General features: G+C 38.3%; 3 protein-coding genes across 7 annotated transcripts in view; 2 read left to right on the top strand and 1 right to left on the bottom strand.

The window, feature by feature from the left end:
• Positions 1–3616: 3616 nt before the first annotated feature.
• Positions 3617–24006, bottom strand: part of LOC113668786 (calsequestrin-1) — a 45658-nt gene continuing 25268 nt past the window's right edge. The window contains exons 6-14 of the mRNA XM_089209328.1: positions 8936–9041; positions 8274–8347; positions 7995–8081; positions 7259–7305; positions 6612–6657; positions 6072–6126; positions 5554–5654; positions 4639–4713; positions 3617–4311 (exon numbers count right to left, since the gene is read on the bottom strand). Of these exons, the coding sequence (XP_089065454.1) occupies positions 4141–4311; positions 4639–4713; positions 5554–5654; positions 6072–6126; positions 6612–6657; positions 7259–7305; positions 7995–8081; positions 8274–8347; positions 8936–9041 (762 nt within the window). The 3' untranslated portion in view covers positions 3617–4140. The remainder of the gene's footprint in view (positions 4312–4638; positions 4714–5553; positions 5655–6071; positions 6127–6611; positions 6658–7258; positions 7306–7994; positions 8082–8273; positions 8348–8935; positions 9042–24006) is intronic.
• On the top strand, positions 11424–16231 carry LOC113668785 (metabotropic glutamate receptor 7). Of its 5 annotated transcripts, XM_089209323.1 has the most exons (4): positions 11432–11554; positions 11663–11754; positions 11840–11965; positions 13237–16231. In XM_089209323.1, exon 4 carries the CDS (start codon positions 13258–13260, stop codon positions 15883–15885), a length of 2628 nt encoding a protein of 875 aa, XP_089065449.1. In that variant the 5' UTR covers positions 11432–11554; positions 11663–11754; positions 11840–11965; positions 13237–13257; the 3' UTR covers positions 15886–16231. The 5 variants fall into 5 exon arrangements, with proteins under 5 accessions (XP_089065450.1, XP_089065449.1, XP_089065448.1 ...); XM_089209322.1 differs by having other exon boundaries at positions 11663–11965; XM_089209325.1 differs by lacking the exon at positions 11663–11754 and having other exon boundaries at positions 11436–11554.
• Positions 19733–22460, top strand: LOC149044200 (extracellular calcium-sensing receptor-like). The gene has a single exon (XM_089209326.1). It carries the CDS (start codon positions 19845–19847, stop codon positions 22443–22445), a length of 2601 nt encoding a protein of 866 aa, XP_089065452.1. The 5' UTR covers positions 19733–19844; the 3' UTR covers positions 22446–22460.

Raw genomic sequence — 24006 nt, 5'->3', positions numbered from 1 at the left:
CTGTTTGGTCTTCCATCAGAGGTGAGGTGTAATTCTCTCTTTCAACACGACAGTTTAAAAAGACAGTTATCTCGTTTAAATTTTATTGTTCTAATTTAAAAAAAAAACAAAACAAAACATAGAACTTTCACCACTTTGTTTCTCACGGTCTCATCGAATTTTCGTCACTTGTTGGTGATCTGCTTTTACCGCTGGGAATCGCAAGATTTTTTTCCCTTATTAAACCTGAATTTGCCTGAAATTTTAGAAGGTTTACATCTTGAAATTATCTCTCAGTTTGCAATAAGACTTTAAATTCCAAAGCGACGCGATTTTTCAAAGCTTTAAAAATTTGGACCACTGTTAGTTCGTTGTGTTAAGCCAAAATAAATGCCTTGTCATGATTATTGTCATCAAACTTATATCGGAGCAAAACATGACGCGGAGGACCGTGCTTTGTGTCTGCCATGTTATTATCGTTATTAACATTATTAGTATCAAACTTATTTCTATTTCTGAGTGTTTTTGGCAGCGAAAAAAAAGACAAAATGATTCTGGTTTTAGTTACCTTTTCTGTCATGTTTAAATTATCTATTTTATATTACAGCAAACTTTTAACATCTGTTGTTTGTAATTAGACCAGAGATTTGAAATGAACTCTGAATACATTGCAGATCTCTCTAAAACACTTTGCTGATTCCAATTCGCCAAAAAAATAAAGAAACTAAACTCCTTCTGGTGTCTTTGAGGCACATAACGTGAGGCAAAAATTTGTGGTATTAAATTCTTACTAACAGTACGGTTTATTCCTCGAAATGGTCAACAAAGGCAAAAAATTTTTATTTCAATGTTATTTTAAAAAGAACATGCCTTATCTTTCACGGCCTAAGTGTAACCTGTAACCAACAATTGCATTTTTTAGCCAAAAAGTTTGACTGTTTAATTTTTGAGCAGATGTACGCTTAAAAGTGTCATTTAGTCTGTATTAGAGTAGTTTCATAACCACCGGTCGGATAGATCAGTTCTTAATTCGCTGTTCACTTAAACGGTAAGTATAGGCGCATAATGCAATCTATAATTAAGAGACAACACAGGAACACGAAATAACGTCATAGGAAAAATAAAGATGTACAGATAGCAACCTCGAAGGTAAGGATTTATGTTTCTATGTATCGCATTGTTACAAGAAAGCGATCGTAAGCGTTGATCATTATTGAGATATTCAACTTCTTTTCCTTTGGACTCCGTTCGACTGGGTTACAAAATGAAACGAAATGCCGTATCTAAGAGAGAGAGTTTCGCTGAGGTGAAGGATAACTTGTTGCCGTTAAGCTCGAAAATTTTCTTTATTTCATTTATTAAACGATGTTTTTTAGAGCAACTGGTCAAACTGAAAAAAAGTGCATCGGAAATTCGAGAATGCGCGCCACAAAATCGAAATGTAATTTGCTTTACCGTAACTTATAAGTAATTGCATTTATTCAGGCATTGTATCACGTGTCTTTTTTTTAATTTTAGTTATTAACCCTACAGCTTTGAAAAGTCAGAAACGAATTTTTATCAATTCTATTACATATAAAGAACAGCTGTATTGACGTATGCTGAACGAAATGTGTTGGAACTAAATATCCTTTTGCTTAGAATCATTACCTTCATGTCATGTCATGGCGCTTTTTTTTTTTGAGATCTCAGAGTCGTTTGAAAGCTCGCTTGACCTCCTTTTGTCTACAAATGGAAAGTTACATGTAACTGAATATCCATATCCGAAGATCGCGAGAATTTGTAATGTTCTTTTCTTTCTTGAAAGATTTCCATCTGCCTTTTTATTAATAAATAGAATTTTGGCGTCTCTCCTGTTATACCATATTATCAAGAAGAAATTTTACAGCTCTCATGAAACATAAAACTTGTCCGTCTCAAAAAAAAGACTTTAAATCATCTTTTTTAATCATATATAGTCAATTTTTTTCGTGCCACTTTCCTGCACTATTTGAAAACATTGTCTCAGGTCTATTTAGGCGGAGCAAAGGCACGGCATTTTACCTGGCCTCCAGTCTCCGATCAGATTAAAGTATATCTGAATCTAGTTGGCTGCAGCGCCAGTTTCGGCTATCTCACCATGCAGTGCTAGCTCCAGCATTTCCAAAACTATGACTTCGATTTTCCCTCTTCCACCTCAGCTCCAACTGATTGTATTAAAAAAAATATCGAGAGCACGCATTATTGCGTCTAATTTTCTCATATGGCGTTTTTTTGTAGTCTCCCGCCTCACTGATTATTAATAGATGTAAATTTCTGTAGTTTCGGATTAAAAACGCTAAAGATCCGTTTTTCCTTCTTACATGTATAATTGAAAAAACATAGATGAACAGAAAAACGAAAACAACAACAAAAATTTTTTAGGCTGGACTATGATTTAGGCTGGACTACATACAAGAGACACTCTCAGTTAATTTTTTTCGAATAATTTTGTCGAAAAAAGGTACATAACTAAGTAAACAAACTAATACACTCACATAAATGGCTTTCGCGCCTAGAATCACAGTTTTATTCGAAATGGTTGCAAACCTGAATTGTGAAGCGTGCCTAGTCGACAGAATGCAGTCTGGGAAAATGTAACCTCAAATTTTTCCGTACCCTGAGCCTTCCTCGTTGTTTATGTGTGTGCCTGTTTTTCTTTTCGTTTTTGGAAAGATCATCATTTACGGGCTTCTAAGGATTTTATTATAGTGACGATTTTAACTTTAAGAAGGAAGCCGTTTGATCACAAGTTTTCAACAATTTTCTTTATGCAATCCATGTTCTCTGCGGACAAAAAACAACACAGCACAAAAAAGAGGAGACATCTATTTAAAGCGTTTCAATCGATAATTCATCAATGGATGGAATTTACAAGATAGAAACTTACGACAAGGTACCTCAAACTGTCACTTGTCTTTTTCTTCATTTTATATTGCGGGTTTTGTCGGGTATGAGTTGGGAAGATCACGACTCAGTGTCTTTGGCATTCCAAGTTTGGTACGTGTTTTAAAAATGAAGCAAACGAATTCGAAACCACTAAAACCATATGAAAGAACTGTTAGGCAAAATCTTTTGAGGAGTAGGCGTTGTCTCACACACGATCCATATAGGGTAAGTTAGAGTATAGGAAATTGTTCGGTCTCAACTCCTAATATGCTCCATTTCTTCTCCATAAGTTGCTTCGAGACTACGTAAACGTGCTACCATGATTATTATGAAATAAGTATAATAAAGTACTTATGCCGAAATATCCTTTAATTCTTGTTTAAAAGTCTGACTATGATCTCTTGAAAGATTCTCATAATTTAAAGGATCTTAAAAAGCCTGATAAATTTTTGCATTGATGGTCCGCATTAAAAATTAGAGATGAAAAACAGTTAAAAAGGCAAGGTTTAACCACTTCAGTTGATTTGCGAAGTTATCCATGGTCTTTTAGAGTGTTGTGGACGCGCAACAATGAATATATTAGCTCATGGCTTTTTACTCAACGGCTTCCGTAAACTTGGCAAACCCCCAATACACCCTCGCGTAACACTTGGTGGCACTTTAGGTAACCTTACTGACAAAACAATGATAGCAACAACAATAACAACGACAAAAACAACCACAAACCCTCTTAGGCCCGCTTTCGGGAACATAATTTTTATTCGTAGCACTAGAAATCTTGAAGATTCATCTAACCAGCAACTACAATTAGCTGCAATAACAACATTGCGATTTGTAAATTGAAAAAATTCTTTAATATAAGATACTTTGCAAAGACTGTTATGTTTCACCTAAATACAGTGAGAATTCGAGCTCGAAAATCTCCCATGCGAAACAAATGCAAAGAAAAATCACTAACAATCAACATCTCAAAATGTTCATTAACGTTTACTTCAGAAAAACTACTCCAAGACCAAAGAAAGTCAGAAATGATAAGGGATGGGGGAGGGGGAGAAGCAGGGTGATCGATGGGTAACGCAGATATCATTCGCGTTTGCCCCTTTCCGCAGCTTTGATTACTAATATAATCTTCGCTTGGTTTAATTTATCAAATGAGCGCAATTAAGACGCCATATCTTTCCCTAACATGTAGCTTGGTAGCGTTCTCTGTTCGTAACAAGACGCTGAATATAAGACACTAAAAAGCAACTAGGGTCAAAGCTCTTCTTTCTTCAATTGCTCTTCTCGTTTTTGGCCCTGACTCGTTCCCGCAGAATCCGCGGGCTCTTTCAGCTCCACTTTACCCGCCAGAACATCTTCCACCCACTGTTGGAGATGTCGTAATTTAAGTTCCTTTCCTTTCCTTTCGAACCAAGAACTTTTGCTCTGTTTCATAAAAGAAGATATTTGTTTTATTTTTCGTTATTTTTGTGAAAACACAAAATTGACGGGTAAAGTAGTGTGGGTATGAGCTACATAGGAAAATGAGGACGTCACGTGAAGGTTCGAGTGCTGAACTCGCGAACCAGAGGTCCTGGGTTCGAGTCTTTGGCTCTGCTTGCAAAAGCCAAAAGATCTGCCTTTTTAAGCTTGTCTTTTCATCACTCCCATGTTACATTTCAAATATTTCTAATTAACTTTCAGAAGACTCTGTTAGAACATAGCCTTTGGTTATCAGAGAATATTTACCTATTCTTCGTTAAAAGAACTTACAAATTTTGGCTCAATGACCCCGATGACAGGAGAGTTCACATCGATATTGTACGACTTCTGCCAGTAATCACGCATCTGAAGTAAAAGGAAAAAATATACACTCAGTTTTCAGTACGTTCAATCGTTGATTCCAGGGCGACTCAAGGTTCCCATTTGACGAATATATCCTTTACTCTCAAGCTTTTCAGAGTTGCCTTTGTGGAGAGAGGGTCCGCAGATAACTGTTTTTAAAGAAATGTCTGAGACGTTATATATGTTTATAATCCATCAAATATTTTTGCTCGCGTGTATTTGTCTAAACGCAACACGTGAGCGAATACGCCTCAGCTGAAACTGGAGAATATCTGAGGATATACCCCAAGTGATATTCCCCAATTTTCAAACCTTACGTCCACGAAAATGAAAGTTTCGTTTTAAATGTGATTCAAGATGAGAGAGCGTTTAGCTTTTTGAAGGGGCATTTTTGTTTGTTCATAAAGTCGTACATAGGAACACCGAAAAAAAAAAAATCTCACGCAGCAAACAGTAGGCTGTTTGTTAAACTCTTTCCCTCGAGTTGCAGAAATGTATTAAGAATGATAACAGTAGCCTCAATTGGACGCGAAAATATGCTCATGTATTTGTCCTTGAACATCATCTGTTCCTCGAAGCTCGCAGTTTTCCTCGAGCTTAGCTCTTAGAAAACTATTCTCGTGACAGATAATGTCCGCGGATAAACTCGTTCATACTTTCGTGCCAAGTGAAGGCTATTGTTTATTTGGAGAAGAGTCTTTGGTTATTTTCGCCCGATTTTTCTGATTGCTCCAAGTACCAAGTTCAGAAATATTCACGATAGTTGTTAGACTACTAACGTTATGAAATACGGTGGAGCAGTAAATTCCAAATACACGTCACATAATTTCGTACATCACGCACCGTAGGGAATGGATCAGGATCGACCCACAAGAAATGTAATTTCTTTTCGTCTCCGTATCGCCTGGCCAGCGACTTTACCAAAGAGAAGAATTGTGAACCTTCTGTTCAAAAGGAATAAAATGGGGAACGTTCATTGAGTTAAGAATTAAATAGAGTAATGAATGAATTTTTGAGTGTCACGATTCCTTTAGGAAGGAAAACTATCAATTTCCATAGCCAAGTTACCATCATAGAGTTTGGCTCTTTGTGAAGTATCGTGAATGCGTGTTTCATTGTTACACGTCGAGTGAGTGCTTTTATTTTTTCGGATATGCTCCATAGCAAAGTTCAGCAACCAATACATAAGTTAACCACCCAAACGCATCTTTCCAAATGGTACTTGCGTTCTGTATGTTTTCCGTTATTGGATTCACTTTGACATGAATAATAAGTTCTTTTCGAAATGAGACTGGTCGCGATGAAAATCCAGCAGAAGGATTCAACAGAGAAAAAAAAGAAATTGAAAAACAAAAACTCACCATTCGTATCAAGCCTCACGAAAGCGGTAACCAAATAACCTTCCACATTAGTTGACTACAACAGATAACAAGATGTTGTTATGTATCGGTGTCAAAATCACTAAAATTGTTCGCTATTTCAAAGAAATACACTCTAAGCTTAGGCAAACCACAACCTACAATAAATATTGCTTTCACCACATAAAGTGTTTTTCTAAGAAACAAAACCAGAAAAAAAAAATCAAATCAAACACACAGCAAAGATGCGAACTTACGAAGATTCGTCAGGGTTTACGATAACGATAATTTCACGAGTCCTATATTAGAAAGCAAGTAACACTCCTAATCTCTAACGTCCCAAAACTTAGGAACAGCGAATTGGAAGTGCTGGTCTCAAATGCGAAGCGATTTTTGACGATTGTCATAAAGTTCAACATTGGTTGAAGGAAGAAACTCATTTTTTCCTCACAGTTTTTTAAATTGTGAATCATTTAGAAGGTTTCCAGCTACCTTTAACTTCAAGATAAAACGTTTCACATGTAAATTCAATTATGAGCTCACCCATGTATCATGTATATCTTCAAGTCTAATCTTTGTTAAAATGCCTCTGCAATATACAAAGGATTCAAAGAGAAAACATGACTAAATATCTTTGATGGTGGTTACAAGCCAAAAAGGAGCTGGTCATTACGATCAGCTCCCAGTTGGCTTGTTAGCTCACTTGGTAGAGCGCTGCACCGGTATCCCAAAGGTCATGGGTTCAAATTCCGTGCGGGACTGAATTTTTTTCAGGCCTCGGTTCAACTACTAGTTAATTAGTGGTCATAACTGCGAGGATCGCTTCCATATTCGTTTCTTCAATCGCAGTGCAAATATATGATTTTCATACGTTTACAGCCATGCCTAAATATCTTTGATGGTGGCTACGAGCAAAAGCAATACGATTATTTCTTTTTCATTCCCAAAAGTTTAAGCAATTACAGTATCGGTCAATTGTACATCATTGTATGTCATTTAAGTACATGTACATGCCTAATGACGCCTAGATGACCTGACATACTGATCATGACAATTTCTCATTTATCTGCCATTAAAAATAACTGGATACAATTTACTCCTGGCGGTGTAACAGGGCAAAAACTTATCTGTTCTCATGTTAATAACACAATAAAAACGAAAACATCGCCCTCTTTCCTCTGAATTCTCACCTCTTGTTCTGAGCAATAAAACTGTTGATGTTTTCTTCTGTTATGGTCTGAAATGAAACATTAGAAACGTCTTCGGGACGAATTAAGAGTTTTGGAAAGGAAGTCTTTCTTAAAGAAAGTGTAATTAATTTTCATCCCCTTGATTAACTTTATAAATATACTGCAGTAAGTCTTTCCAAGAATGATCTGCAGCACACTCATTATTCTATATCCTCCCACACAATCCTACATTTTTTCTCCCCAATCTACATCTTTGTTGAAAATCATGTCGACAGGGAGCTCTAGTAATTGAAAGTAACAATATGTACCCCTCCCTTTTCTTCCACTTCCTCCCGTTTTAGCACAGTGAGATTCACTACCAGTGTAAAAAGTGAAAGCACTCGCTGCTGCAAATAGAGTTTTCTCGCTGATACAAGGAAGGGCCAACAGAGTACGCCGCACTGATCGTGGCGTTGGAACATTCTATCATTGCTACAGTACTAGGTTTTTCCCACTCTATGAATCGAATTAGTCCTGGTCTCCTTGGTAACTGTTTATTGGGATCCAACGCAACGGACCCTTACAGAAGCTTTGCGGTGTCTGTCACAGAAACGGCTGCGAGGGATACGAAATCAATTCAGGCCACAGAAATGTAGCGACCGAGGTTACTAAATCATTTACCTAAAGCCACAGAGACATGAAAAAACATATCAACGCCACTACCGAACCTGATATGACTTTATGAAATAATTTTTACCTTATCTGCTGGGTAATTGACAGGTTTCTCATATGGTTTCAAGAGTTGTATGGTTTTGAGTTTCTTGAGCCGAAATGATTTGGCAAGCTGTGGAGAAATTTTAAAGTCAAGTCAGACTCATGCTTTCAAATGGGTTTACTGCCTTCAGTTTGATACTCACGAGAGTTCACAAATTACGAATTCTGTGTAAGATGTATGCAACTTGGGCAAACGGTTAAGGATAATTTCAACGTAAAAGTGATGTAATGTAAAGTAATGTACGCGGGCAGATTCACGTACCTTCTTATCAGAAACAGCAAAGAATGGTAACAAGGGTTGATGCTGCGTGGCCGATTCTTCGAATGCTTTGATTTCTGAAAGCAGTTTGACCAATTATAAAAAGGGCCAAGCTCATTTAGCGAAAAATTTAACCATCAAACATTGCAATAGAAACTCATGTCATTAGAAAATTTTTGACAATCTTCGTCGCTGCCTCTTACAGTTAGGTTCCTGTAATGAAAAAATGCAATGGTAAACAGTAACAGATCTGCTCGCAGAGATTCATTGAAAGTGAAGCAAGAACAGTGTTCCTTGATCTGGGGTTCAGTTCTCGCATGAAATCATTTCTGGTATATTAAACAATCTAAATTCTATTGAGGGAAATAAAATCAACAAAATTTACAATTCTTGCTAATTCAAAACATTCCGGCTTAGCTATTTGCGCACCAGCTCAGAATTAATTTTAGTTTCTACTCTAGCAAATAATTTTCTCAAGGTCTTATTCCATTTACAGTTAACCTTTGACAAAGCCAACACGTTTTTACAAATACTGTCAGATAGCCCCTTGAAAATGGCTACATGACGAAGTTGAAGACGCATGAAAAAGAAACTGTTTAATAGAGAGTGAAATTCATCGATTCATTCAATCACGTTTTAGGAAGACATCGTAAGTTTATATGAACCTGGCGAGTCTTTTTCCAAGTAAGCTATTACTTTGCTTCCATCAATATCTTCAAACGAAGTCTTCTGTTTCTTGCTTTCTATGAATGAAACCGGGGGCTCAAACATCTGCAAAAACAAGTTAACAAACAAGCAAAAAGTCTTTAACAAGTCCATTTGCTTACCAACAGCAACATAATTTGGCATTTCTAGGATCCTTTCCGCAGCTTCAAACAAATCATGAGTTGGTCATTTCGGAATCGTATGTCGCCTAGTGTTCATAACGAGTCGGAGTGGAAATGAAATTCCGTGATTAGCATAGATGTTCAACCATACACATAAAGCTTTTTTTCTCTCTGTACCAAAGGATACCCGAAAAAGTAGCTTCTCAAAAGTAATTTCCATAACTAAAACTTTTAAATATTTGGATAATAGACGGTCTGCTGCGTTTAGCTTTATTTTCACGGAGCCTCTCAGGTGACAAATTATAACGTAGAGTCTGCCGTTCACGTGGAAGGGTTCAACCCAAGTGCCGCAGACCACAACGTGAGTTTCATGAACAACTGCTCCGTTGGCCATTGAAAAGATGGCCATTAGTAGAAAGCAGAAGAGAAAGACTCTGTTAAGTCAAAGGTAGCCGTCCAGGTTGCTGATAAAACATTACAAAAGGTGGTGCCGATGCGAATTTCTACTGATAGAAATTCGCATCGCACACCACCTTTCCAGATAACAAATTTCAGGAGGATCCTTAGCAGAAGTCTCAAAAGGTGAGAGCGCACCCAAACAAACTTGTGGATGATCAGCAACCTGTAATAATCTACGGCAACAACACAGTAGAAACCACAGCTTATTAAAATAGATGGTTTTGTTCTTTTCTTTTAATAAAAAAAGAGAGATTCTTTTACTTTGTTAACCGAAGAAAAAAAAAAGTGAAACTGAGATTTCGTGCCGGCAATCATTAATGCGACATTTTCTCAACATTTATCAAACTTAAAACTTGCTAATGACAACATGTTGCATAATTCCGAGCCATCTAAAGCAAACTACTTCTATTTCTAACGTCATAAATTCATCAAACAAACAGGTGAAGAAAAACACGATCTGATTCAGGGTGGTGTCTCTTTAAATAACCCCCCTTTGTATCTCTGATTAGCTACATGAAAGAATTCGTGATCAGATGTTGGGTGTAAAACATCTACCAAATTTTCGCGGCACTTAACCACTCGCTGATATTCACCAGTGCTTTAATCTCTTAAAACAAAATATATAATATATGCAACAGCTAAGTATCATTGCTTCTTCACAAGGATGCTGCAGACTGTAAGGAAGCCTTTGCTGCTAGTAAAAAACACCTATGCATGTCTTAAATTTTCTAAGAGTTCGTTCCAAATAATGTGTTGGTTCGTTGTAACAACTGAGGGGCAAATATCCGCTTCAGTTGCTTACTAATGGGAAAAGGCGGCCCTAAGCTTGCAGCGGCTAAGACAAACACTCTCAGAGAAAATTGAAAACGGGTCACCTTTTTCAAGTGTTTACTTAATTGACGTTGAGCGACAAACGAATATGCAAATACTCATTGCTCCACCACCATCTTGTTTCACAGTCTGATGTTATTATATTTGGAACTAAAATGGTAGAACTTTGAAAGAGCGCTTCTCAAAGAAGGTGGATATGCTCCTACCTTGCGAAGGAAAACAGCGAAACAATTAAATAATGATCAACGTCATTAATGGGCTGTTTTCTCATTTCTCCAATTCAAAACTTGCTAATGAGCACAATTCACATAATTCAAAGAGATCAAATTTAACGTTTCTTCTTCAATAATTCATCTCGCAGACAAGGGAAAGCAATTTATTCAGCCTGAAGGTGTTATTTCGACATGACCACAAATTCTCCCAACTAATTTAAAGGGAAATACGCCGCAGTGAAATACGAGAGCTGTCAAATAGATATTGGGTTCATTCTGGAAACACCTGCCTGCCGAATCGTCAAAATTCCCAATCATTTGGCTCCCCGTTTGTAATAAATTTGTGTAAGTGTCGAGTCACATTGCTTCTCTTGGAATACTTGACAGCGAAGTATGCCCACAAAATATATCTCATAAATGAGATATCTTACCCCCCCGGCCAAAAAAAGGATATAATCTTTCCCTAAATAATAAAGTAGGAGTAACACCAGCGCTGTTTAAATTGTGATGAAATTATTTACTTATCGAGGATGCCGCGTGACGAAAAGAAAATGGCTTTGGAGACAGAAAATGGAAGCCGTAGGCGGTCGATAAAGGACCTGTATAAGTGTCTCATATTTTCTAGGATTTCGTCTCAAATACTTCATTAGTTAGTTCTAATAATTTCAAAACGAAATTCTACTACAAATGCTTATTAATAACATCGAGCAGCTCTAATCATGCCGCGGCTTAGACAAAGCATGTCGCTATGATTGAAATGCGTTTATTTGAATGACGTCAAGCTAGAGACCGGAAGACGGAAATACTTATTTCCATCAGAACTTGTTTTAATATTTAATGTTTATCATTTCAACCCTCAACGGCTAAACTTTGGTAACTGAGGTTCTTTAATTAATGGTTCTACACCCTTAAAAACGCTGCTTCAAAAGTAAAACACATTGTACTGACTCAAAAGGTAAGAAAGACAGATAATATTTTGCTACAAAGCTATTTTTGATCACAAAGTCTACGGAAAATTACGCAATAAAATTGAAGGTTTGTAATCTTCAATTTTAACAAACAGATTCCTTAAAACGAAGATTCAGCAGAGGGGATCCGCACAAGGGAAAAAAAGGAAAGATAGGGAAAATTTGCTGATTAACGGCAATCTCCACGGTACATGGCAATTTAGCGATGACTGTCTTCCGCATATGCAATGTCTGACACGGAAAAAAGTGAAACCTTTCTTTTTGAATTTCAGGCTAAATCATCTTCATAACAGTCACCATTGTCTATTGCTCACTGAGAAGAAAAGGGATATGTCCAAAATACTCTTGCGTTTTGCTGATTAGCAAGGAAATTGTGGCAGACTTTTTCTTTTCTCCAGGTGAAACCTCTAACAAACAAACTCGTCCTCTACACAACTTTTAAAATAAGAAAGAACTCGAGAACGACTGAGAAACTACACAGGGTATATTGCCGATAATTGAGACCTGTTTGTAAAAGATCCAAAAGCGACCTTATGGTAAAAACAATTCGCATTTCCCTCGGGAAATGCACCAGTAAGCTTTGGATCTTATGGCTCGCTTTACCATTTCCGAATCCAATTTTTAAATTGTTGACTTAGGTTACGCCGTTCGTTTGACGAACATTGGATAGATGTCATTTTCCGTTTCACTTCAAACAACAAACACTACACAACACACGCAACCTTATGTAAATTTTTAATTAGAAAGCTGATTGTCGATCGGACAGTTCACCCTTAACGAAAACGTCTAAAAGATAAATATTCAAAAATATAGTCTTATCGATGGGGTTTTTGACACCTAAAGTCTCTTTCATAGGGAAATCCATTGAGGAAATAATGATAGTATTCTTAAAACATGAAAGCAAATTCTGTTAATGAAATGGTTTTGACTTGTACGTTGGGAAGATTGGTTTTCCTTAATGGATTTCCAGTAGGAATATTTTATCCGGAATTCATTATCTCACAGTTATGCACAGCTTTTGTACGTGTAGATAAGCTTCTATTCAAAAACTCTTCACTGCTCGGCTAGTTATCGAAAAATTGGACGTTTTTAGGTTTAACATTTTGTGCAAATAATTCGATCAGAATTTGTAAATAACAGAATTTGGCAAAAGTGTTTACATCACTGTTTCCATCCATTTCAGCCTTCAATATGATCCCTCTGGCTAGAAATAATTATGAAATTTGTCACTCGCAGCTGAGTTAATGGAGTATGTATGAACAGTCCAATTTAACTGCCAAAATTGACCATCACATGATGCGAAAAAGGTGGCAAAAAGGATATAAAAGTTAATTCACTCCTTTCGTATAGAGATGCGTATCTCATGTGATAAGTTTTGTTTCACAGCAATAACAAAAGGATTATTATGTTCGCACATTTTCGATTGAACGCTGGTTACAGCGAGTTCATATTCAACCCACGCTCATGGAATAAGAGCAAGATATTCTATTAGACTACCGACTGAATTGAACACCAATCGGTCCGTTTACCATGGTGAAGAAATGAGTAAGCAACCACGCAATACGAACTTAGAATATTGTTAGAGAAAATTATTAAATTTTCTATTTATATGTCCTCTTTTCTACGTCTTTTTTTTCATTAAAAATTTTTCAATTTTCTTCCTCCGCAGGGGACAAATGAGAATCCTGCAATGATCAGTTGGGTCCTGCTTTGTTTTGCCGTGTTTTCTGTTTTCGGTATTACTTCCAGTGTTGAAGTAACGAGTGGTCAGCAGTTTCCTGGTAACATCACCCTCGGTGGTCTCTTTATCGTTCACCAGACGACTGATGATGGCGCATGCGGCGAACTTTACCCGCAAGGACTTGGTAATGCAGAAGCCATGATTTTCACTATTGAGGAGATAAACAGAAATCGTAGCCTGCTTCCAACCATAACGCTGGGATATGACATACGTGACTACTGTGAAAGCCCTGAAAAGGCAATGAGGCAAACGTACGATTTTGTCCGGGGAAACGACGCCAGATGTGCTTTTCCACATGTAGAAAACAAGACCATAGAGAAAACAAAACCGATTGCAGCAGTTATTGGTCCATCAGACTCAGGAAGTGCTGTTCTGGTTGGTAGCCTTTTGCAAGTGGGAGGAATTCCCGTCATCAGTCACTCAGCAACTAGCAATGAGTTGAGTTCAAAGCAATACCATCATTTTTTCCGCACTGCTTCCCCAGATGGACAACAGGTGAGTGCTGTTGCTGATGTTCTACAGTATTTTAACTGGAGTTATGTAGCTGCCGTGGCAATGGATGATTCATATGGTAAAAACGGCATGAGAAGTCTGGAACTTGAGGCTGAAAATAGGAGCACGTTTTGCCTTTCTTTTGCTGAATTTATTCCACGGAAGGAATATAATACAACAATAAAAAGAATTGTAAGGAAGCTGAAGGACTTCCCAAACATTGGCGTCGTAGTCCTTTGGGTTTTTGGCAGTTATGGCCGTCATTTTCTAGAGGAAGCAGCAAAACAGAAACTGTTTAATCGCACCTGGATTCTTAGTGATGGTTTAGCCACACAAGATGATTTGTTCAAGGGCCTAAAAACTGAAGACCAAGTAATTCTTCATGGGTCATTCGGTATTCAGCCTCCATATGTTGACATGAACAGTAGCAATTTCAGCAACTTCCTGATCGAAAGATCGACTTCGTTAACCAATTTTTCATGGTGGAAGGAATTTTGGCTCTCGGAGGACAACAAAGACTGTTTTAAAATGAAGAATCCAGAAAAGCAATGCAAGGACATACTCTTCCACAGATTATTCGATACCTACACTCCCTATGTGGTGGATGCCGTATATGCTATTGCCCACGCCCTTCACAGCATGAAAAACTGCTCTGCATCACAGTGTAAGAATCTTGGAGATCACAACATTCCAATGAATACAAAGGATCTCCAGAGGTATCTTCGTTTTGTTAAGTTTTCAGGATTAACTGGTGAGGTCAGCTTTGATCATTTGGGAGACCCTGTATCATCGTCATACGAAATTGTCCATTTTCAGGTTACTGACATATCAAATCCAGAAAAGCTGATCATTGGCTCGTGGTTAAAAAGCCGCAAGCCAAGACTTCACTTGAACCTTAGCAAGGTCAAGTGGAATTCCATGACTAAAGGTTTTTTTCCGAAGTCATTCTGCCATGAGGATTGCCCTGTAGGCACAAGTCGGTCAATGACCACACCCTGTTGTTGGAAGTGCCTCAGATGTCCAGATGGAGCAATTAGCGCACGAATAAACGAGGAAAACTGCACCGAGTGCCCTCGAGGACAGTTACCCAATGAAGAGAGATCAAAATGCTTGGATCTTCCAGAAGTAGAATTCAGCTGGTCAAGCGTCGCGTCAGTCCTTGTGATTCTCTTCAGCACAATTGGATTTCTTTTCATTGCCAGTTGCAGTTTCATCTTTCATAAACATCGAAAGACTCCACTAGTCAAAGCAGCTAATCGCGAGCTAAGTGCAATCCTTATGTTAACAATCACGATGTCATTTTTAGCATCGATTTTAACTCTTGCCAAGCCAACAGACTTTGTGTGTGGTTTGATTTACTGCTGGCGGGCTATGGTCCTAGTTATGTTCATCTCCGTCCTGATAATCAAGACCATGAAGATTCTCAGCGCATTTCACATAAACGTTGTGGCGGAGAAGTTCAAAAAGTTCATTTTAGTTACAAAAAAACAAACAGTAATCGTTCTGGCGCTTCTTTTTCCACCCACTGCACTCTTTTTCTTATGGATTGCATTGGATTCACCGCATCAAAGACGAATCATTCAGATAAACGAAGGTACATCTCTTTTTACGTGTTCCTTACATCGGTCAACAGTTGGAATGAGTTTTCAAATCATCATCTCTCTATACACGTCCCTTCTTGCAACGACTTGTACATACTACGCTTTCAAAGCTAGAACACTTCCTGAAAACTTTAACGAAGCCAGATATATTGGATTTTCTATGTACATTTTACTCCTTTCCTCGGTGGCATATTTGCCGATTGACATCGGACTTACAGGTGTCTACGCAACAAACTTGACATGCGCATTGATACTTGTAGCTTCTTACGGACTATTAACCTGCATGTTTGGGCCGAAGATCTACGCAATTCTAATCACGCCTGAGCAAAATACACATCATGCTGTAAGTTCACAAGTGTCGCATTATTCGTTTGGACTTTTTCGAAAGGGCAATACTGGCATTGCACCTGTGAAGTCAGATGCAACATACAACCAACAAAACATGCAACGGGAATTTTCCTCGACAACTCAAGTAACTACCTAGAGAGGTATTCTAAGATCTTCAATATTGTCCGAAAAAAGTGTTCAAGGACTTGAAGGATCACACTAAACGATAGATATGATTTTCTATAAAGTCAACAATCATTCACAAGGCGCGAAGTATTTACCACATTGTGCAACTAGAAATAATTTTAAGAAAACATTTTGAGCCATCTTAGTCTCGACATGGGGAGACAAACCCAGAGGAGTTAGGCGGCGATATTTTTGGCTGTTTTTATTTCTACTAAAAAATTTAGTAAACTTAAAAATAAAATTGTTTGCTAGTACTTACATACACCGACGATGAGCAATTTTGAATTAAGTGTTGAAATAAATCCGGGATTCCTTCAGCTTTGCTTCACTTCGCTTTGTGATTGGCCCAGAAAAATTCGCTCCATTTTCTCAACCAATCAAATTTCAAACTAAAAGCAATCGCGACTTAGTCGCACGCGTTTTCCCGCGCTTCAGGTGGTTTCTTTTTTCCTTATTGCTCTCATGCTCCTTACGATATTTTCCTTTGTTTTGCTATTACCTCTGTTTTGGTTTGCGACACTCAATCCAAATGCACTCTGGCTATGGAAGAGAATTACACATAACGTAACGTGCTAATTCTTCACATGCCCTTCTTGTCAGGCTAACGATCTTAGATTCATCGATTGATGTTTTAAACTCTTTTTATTTTGAAGGCTTCAGCTGGTTTTGACACTTACATTTACGAAAAAGACTCTTCTTGTCTCAGAAATGGCGACCTTATTGAAAAATAGATCATATCAAGAAATAACATGATCGACATGACATGTGATAATGATGTCGATATGAAATACTCATTTATGACACCTTCAATTCTATACATAATGAAGTATGCACAGTGGGTTTTTCCTCTTTAAATATCAGTCATACGGAGGAAGTTGTGAGATTAAAGCATTCAGATACCGCACTCCAAATATACTTGTCAAAAATCTTCCAAAAGCAGCCTTTTCCATCCGTCGGTGATGTAATTGCTATTTATTGTCAGGAAAACGGAAGAAGTAAGTCTGTTAATATTCATTATTATTGTGTTTTCACTTGAATGTGAAACCAAGAACACTCCAACGAAGGGAAAACAATTATTGGAAGCTAAAGGTAAAAAACAACTTGTTAATTTTCGTGCTCTGAGATGTAAGAAGGATCATTGAGACATACCGTTTTAAAGACATTTTCCTTCTTTTCATGTTGACTGCATAAGAGTAAGCAAGTTTAAGTTTTTCGACTGAAATTAAGGTGAAACTTGTGACACGACTACATGCCGCCCAATCTATAAACAAGGGTTCTCAAGTTAACTCGCATAAAAAATAAGTTTACGTTGATGGCTTAACTTCAGTAAGTTGAGTTCTCCACAACTGCCAAAACTACAGAAACAAATGCCCAGCGCAAACGTCCGCTTATGTCGCAAATAGAGTACATGTGCCTAAGGGTTCAGATAACTCGCAATAGATAGACCTGCCTCGACTTGCAGTAAAAATTCTGATTCTATTTGGGTTAAGAAGGAAATTGACACGAAGATTTTTTTGTGGGTGATGGTGGATGTCGCTACAGTATCTACAGACTAGAAAAGATAAAAAAAGCTATTGTACCATATCAGAGTTCTTAACAATAGAATGGTGCCAGATGAAAGACATTACGGGAAAGGATAATTGTACTTAAGTCCACGACATTTAGCACAAAAAAGCTTTTGCTGATCAGGCGAGAATTCACTTACGGTTTTTAAATGTTCGTTGCATGACAACAATGCACGGGTCGGCGTTGCTGCCGAAAAGCGTGCGAGTCTTGTTTACGGTGCTATACACCTGTTCTTTTTAAAATGCGTAACAAGCTAAATACACATAAATACGAATATCAGAGGAAAGCGCTTATTCCATTTTTTTCTGTTTTCAAAAATTTATTGTTTAACAAATAGAGAAGCCTTGACTGTGCTCTGTTCTGTTATAAAGCACGCAGGAAGCGGCTAGAGCACGAAAGAAGTGTAGGGAGAAACACGAGACGTTGTTTCCACACGCAACCCACAATTCCTCTAATCGCTCTGACGAAGGGCTAACGCTCGAAACGTCAGCTTTTTTACCCTTTACAGTGGCTAATTTACGTTTTCAACCCAGTTGTTAACACTAAATTACCTACAAACTAAAATAGTTCGGCAAGTCGAATTTAACACTTTTGCTTGAAGTTTCTAAGTCTCTAATACAGAATCTTGAAGTGAAATGTTTAGTGAACTTCAGCCGAATTATGGCTCATAAAAACACGTGAGTTTTTTCACATGACAAGGTAGAAAACAAACTGTTCAAGGCGAATGTTTGTTGAATGAACGACAGCCGAATTCACCGGAACATGAAGATCGCCCGGGATGACAGCGCCGCAAAACTTGGCTGCAGTGACTGAATTGACTTTCCACTCAACGTATCGGAAAGGATATCGGAGCAAGCTCTTATTTTTTCACTCGAAGGGCGGCCGATTTAGTTTCTGAGGCTTGCTTTACTGTGATGACCGGAGATCGCCGTGATGAGCGAGCCATCATGAACTTCAGCATGATCATATTCGCTCAGAAACCGTCATGATTAGTATGAATTTTAACAATTATGCCAGTTTGGTTATATTTTTCATCATTTCTGTTTTTTTCTGTTTTGTTTTTGAACACTGAACTTTATATATTATACGGGTGTTAGCTGTGTTTGATTTTTATTACCGTACGTAAGCTTGCAATCTAACTGAGCGTGAAAATTTTTAAAACTCGGAATGTCTATTTTATTTTTCCTTTGAGGATTTTCGTATCTGCTCACGTTTTAATAACGTAAATTACGGCGCCTGGTATGATTACAAACCTTTGTTTGGTTCTTCTGTCGCTACTTGCCGGCTCGCTTCAGTTCCGAAATTTCACTTTCAATTAACGGAAAAAAGCTAAAAAGAAGTCCCGGAAAAGGTCGAACATAGTACAATTGGCAGATGGCGTGACAGCTATAGCTCAGCTCTATGCTCTATACTCTCATAGAGCACGCTCTTTCAACAAATGACAGCGCTCGTTATATCCGAAATTTATTATAATATTGGTTAGTGAATAGCCAGTCGACGATGGCGTTCTTAAAATACATGTTCTTGGACGTCCACACCAGTCTATCAAACTGTACTAAGTAACTTTTTCCTTTTTACTCTCTGTAGAAAACGAGCGCGAAAACTTCGGTTAAGTCACAGAAATGCCAATTTGGTATGAAAAGTAGACCAAAGTGCGAGAAAGGAATACAACCCAAATATTTCCTTAAAATATTTCTACGAACCACTCAGGAACTAATTAAATCGATTTGTCACAAAAAATGACAAGCTTTCAGCACTATGCTAAGTTTCCTTCAATTCAGCCGACACTTCTTGAAAAGGTAAATAAACCAGAAAAGCGGTGAAGTTTCTTAAAGAGAGATGTAGTTCGTCTTGAAAAACTACTCGTCTAACAATGCGTTTTAATTCCTTAATGCGAATTTTTCCTAATATTTCAGCTAAACTTAGACAACATCCGCCGTCAGCCAAAATGAAACAAGAACGATTTTTTAAGTGCAACGCTCAAAAATTCAAATTCTCTCTCTTTCGCAAACAGGTGTCCAAACATAATATTAGAAATACATGAAATTTGTCGATTTTTTCGCTTGAAACTCAAATCTTAATCGGGTCTCTTCAAGATCGAAAGCTTTCTACCTAACACATCGCTGATGAGTCCAAAGTAAGGACTTTATACTGTTATCGATACTACATCAAATTCGACTCCTCCGCTCACGATGTCTACATTAATCCTTACCGCCATCCAAAACCAGGCGACAATAAGCTAGCGTGACTTTTTCGGTTGATCTCTCTAACTTGATAAGTCATTTTCCCGATGATTTGTTTCATAACTAAAAGTTAATCAAGTTACTCTATTTTCCTTTGTAACAGGGAAAAACATTCTGCGAAATGTTCGTAAACAATTGCGTGTTACTTTCAGTGGTGGTGTCCTATGGTTTTCAGACGTCGTCAGGGACGACAAGTAAAGATCGTTATCATGTGCCTGGCGACATCACAATCGGAGCTTTGATTACACTACACCACACCAATGATGATGGCGAATGCGGTGATTTTTCCCCAACAGGACTTGGCCATGTGGAAGCTATGAAGTTCGCCATCGATGCAATCAACAGGAACCCACAGCTGCTTAAAAATATCACTCTAGGATATGACATTCGAGACTACTGCAGAAGCACTGTAAAGGCAATGAAACACACGTACGATTTTGTCCGAATAAATGAATTGGCTTTAGAATTTCAAAACGCCAGGTTCGTTGGTGCATTAAAGAATAACACAGAACAGAAGAAACGTACTCCAATAACAGCTGTGATTGGTCCGACCGATTCAGGGGCTGCGATCTTTGCAGGAAGCCTTTTAGAAGTGGCTGAAATCCCACTCATCAGTCCCTCGGCAACAAGCGATGAGTTAAGCTCCCCGCAGTACAGTTACTTTTTTCGCACTGCTCCTCCTGATAGAAAGCAGGCGAGGGCAATGGCCGATATAATAGATTACTTCAATTGGAGCTACGTGGCTGCTGTAGCAATGGACGATTCTTACGGTCGGAATGGGGTCCGGAGATTGGAAACTGAGGCAGGCAAAAGGCAGACATTTTGTCTTTCTTTTGCAGATTACATACCAAGAGAAAAGTACATAACAAAGCTAGAAAGAACCGTGGAGAAGCTTCGAAGCCACACAAATGTTCGTGTTGTAGTGCTATGGCTATTAAGAGGATATGGACGTCGATTGCTCGAGCAGGCTGCAAAACAGAAAATGTACGACCGCACCTGGATTTTCAGCGATAGTTTGACAGCTGGAAGGGAGGAGCTTATGAAAATGAAAGACGAACATAAAGGAGTTGTTCATGGATCATTTGGTATTGAACTTCGTCATTTTGATGTTCAATATTTCCAAGATTTCTTGATCAAAGAATCCATCAAGTCCTTACAAGAGGAAAGCGCCTCTGCTCCTTGGTGGAAAGAGTTTTGGAAGCAAAAAGGTAATTCATCTTCCAATGAAACAGTTATTAGTTCGGTATACAACAGCTACATCCCCTATATGGTAGATGCCATGTTTGCTGTTGCCTTTGCTATTCACAACTTAAGCAAAATCTATCCTACAGTCGATCCAAAGAAACTCGAGGCGCATCTCCGCCAAGTCGCATTTCCAGGAGTAACTGGGGAAATCCAATTTAATCAGTTTGGAGACCCTAAAATATCGTCTTATGATATTGTACATTTTCAGATGAATGAAAACTCCGATTTAATAAAATTAGCCATCGGATCGTGGAATGAAAGTCGAAAGGGAATTGAGATAAACGTTTCCGGCATAAAGTGGAATACCGCGGCAGGTCACAAAATTATTCCGAAGTCGTTCTGCCATAGAGATTGCCTTGCTGGTGAATATCAGTTGCCGACGACCTCTTGCTGTTGGACTTGCCACAAATGTTCGGATGGAACTGTTAGCGCTGGAGTGAATGATATGAATTGCACCTTGTGTCCCCGAGGAAAAAAGCCCAATGTACGGAGGTCAAAATGCCTGGATCTTCCTGAAGTAGAAGTCATGTGGTCAAGCACTGCGTCTGTCCTTATCGTTCTGTTTGCGACTGCTGGATTCCTTCTCCTTGCCATTTGCAGTTTCATTCTCTTTAAACTCTGGAAGACTCCCCTTGTCAAAGCAGCTAACCGCGAGTTAAGTTCTATCCTTCTGTTTACAATCGCACTGTCCTTTTCTTCCTCTATTTTATCCCTCACCAAGCCTACGAGCTTTACGTGCGCTTTGCTTCACTGCTGGCGGCCCATGGTTCTCGTAACAATCATCTCCATACTGATAATTAAGACCATGAAGATACTCAGCGCATTCCAAATAAACGTTATGGCCGAGAGATTCAAAAAATTCATTCTTTCCACAAAGAGACAAACCTTTATCGTTCTGATGCTAATATTTCCACCAGCTGCATTCTGCTCGTTATGGATTACTTTGGACTCGCCACACCAGCAACGGATCATACAGACAAATAGAGGTTCAATCCTTCTTTCGTGTTCTTTGCATCAATCGTACGTTGGAATGAGTTTTCAAATCGCTATATCTGTGTACACGTCTCTTCTTGCAGTGGCTTGTACATATTACGCCTTCAAAGCTAGAACACTTCCTGAAAACTTCAACGAAGCGAAGTATATTGGATTCTCTATGTACATCTTACTTCTTTCAAGTATAGCATACTTCCCTATTGACATTGGCTTAAGGGGTTCCCACGCAACAAACTTGACTTGCGCCATGATACTCGTCAGTTCTTATGGACTATTAATTTGCATGTTCGTTCCGAAGATTTTCGTAATTCTTCTCAAACCTGAACAAAATACACACCAGGCCGTTGGTTCACAAGTGACGGACTACTCATTTCGCCCGTCGTTGGGGGGTAAGACAGCAGTGACACCTATGAAACCGAATGCCCTAAACAGACAGAAAATGTTGCAGCTAGAATTTGCTTCTACCAGTACCTCAAGAAGTTAAGGTTTTCCGAGTTTTCCAATAGAGTGGTTTAGCAAGAAGACGGGAACGTCATTTCAGAACGGCGCGCGCAGCAAAAATGCCGAGAAGAAACTGGGTCGAGAACGCCGTCGCGTTGTGTTGAAAAGTGACTTAGCAGTCGTTTCAACGAACCGTCCACGCTATATTAGTTCTTTTGTTTCGTTCTTGAATATCCTAACCTTGGCTCTTTAGGATCATTATCAGCTTTGAATTTTTTCGGTTTCGTAGACCACTCGAAGGACAACGAAATTATCCTCTTTGAGGGTGTAACAAGCACAAACCGAGGATAGTTTACTACAAGTGAGTAGTTAATATGAATCCACATGGGCGGTTAAACTTTGAAATTATTCCATTCTAGTCTCGAGTCTATCAGATTTTGAAGCCCACTAAATATTTTTTTTTCTATGATTTGTATCGCTGTCATTTCGTTTCGTGCTTCTAGATTTTAGCACTACTCGTTTTTCTTCATAATTTTGTAAAGTATAATTTGGAATTTAAATCGTCGCGGTTTTTTCCCTTGTTTACTGAATATTCTTCTCAATCATGACGGTACACCTCTTTTGAGCACCACCCTCTTAGAGTTGCAATGCATTTTGAACGGAGTTATCAGAAGTTATGACGAAAACATTTAGAGATCAAGCGACCCAACGATGGAGTCGTTTACAATGAGTTCCCGTTTAACTATGAACAAATGAAATGCACTCAAACTAGTCACCAACGAAACGGTTAGACTGAGGAATCAGACTTCGTACCTGTTTTATTTTTGTTTTTGTTTAATTCGATTTTTTTTTAACGAATAAAGTCATTCAAGACTGAATCAAACTAATAGATTTAGAAAGCCGTGCCGAAATCAAGTTGATTGTTATTTTCTTTCGTAGATGACTTTCTTGTCTTAGTTTTCACCGGCGCTGATCAAAAACTAAAGACATAAAAAAGTGCAAAACCCGAGCTATTCTCAAATTTTTTTTTATCTCTGACTTCAGTTCGCAGAACAGTTTTTAGTCACGGTTAAAATGACAATGACAACAAATAACAATGAATAATATAGCAAGTAACCTTCGTGTTGTTTCATTTTGATAAACTTCAACATGAAGCAAGCTTAATTTATTGATGACATGATTCACGATAAAATTAACAGCAACCATTCTTGGAGTTTTCATACATGGTTTAAGAAATGTATCAAAGAAAAGCCCTTACGTTGCTTAAAGCCACGCTCAATTACAAAAGGTAACTGAGTCCTAAAATCTTAGATCGCTTGCTGACGATCGTGTTTCCTTTCGGGAATCCAGAATAAATGTAGCGGTAAACTTTCACAAATTCACCGAATAAAATAAAGAAAGGAACCTGGTTATCCTGGAAACGAGTTCTTAAATCATTCCAAACAGCATCATCTCGTTTATGAGTACACAATGAACGCAAATACTTGGCGTTTTGATCACGACGGGAAAACCAGCGAAATGACGTCCTGAACTTGATGGGGAGAACGGCAACGCTAACACCGGAAGTCGAAATAGAGTCGTGTCCAGATTATCCGCGCGCTTTC

This window comes from Pocillopora damicornis, chromosome 6 (assembly GCF_964200805.1).
Source record: "Pocillopora damicornis chromosome 6, jaPocDami1.2, whole genome shotgun sequence".
In the NCBI taxonomy this organism is placed as follows: Eukaryota; Metazoa; Cnidaria; class Anthozoa; order Scleractinia; family Pocilloporidae; genus Pocillopora; species Pocillopora damicornis.
Note: the sequence above shows the minus strand (reverse complement) of the source record. Positions and strands in the feature narration are given on the sequence as shown.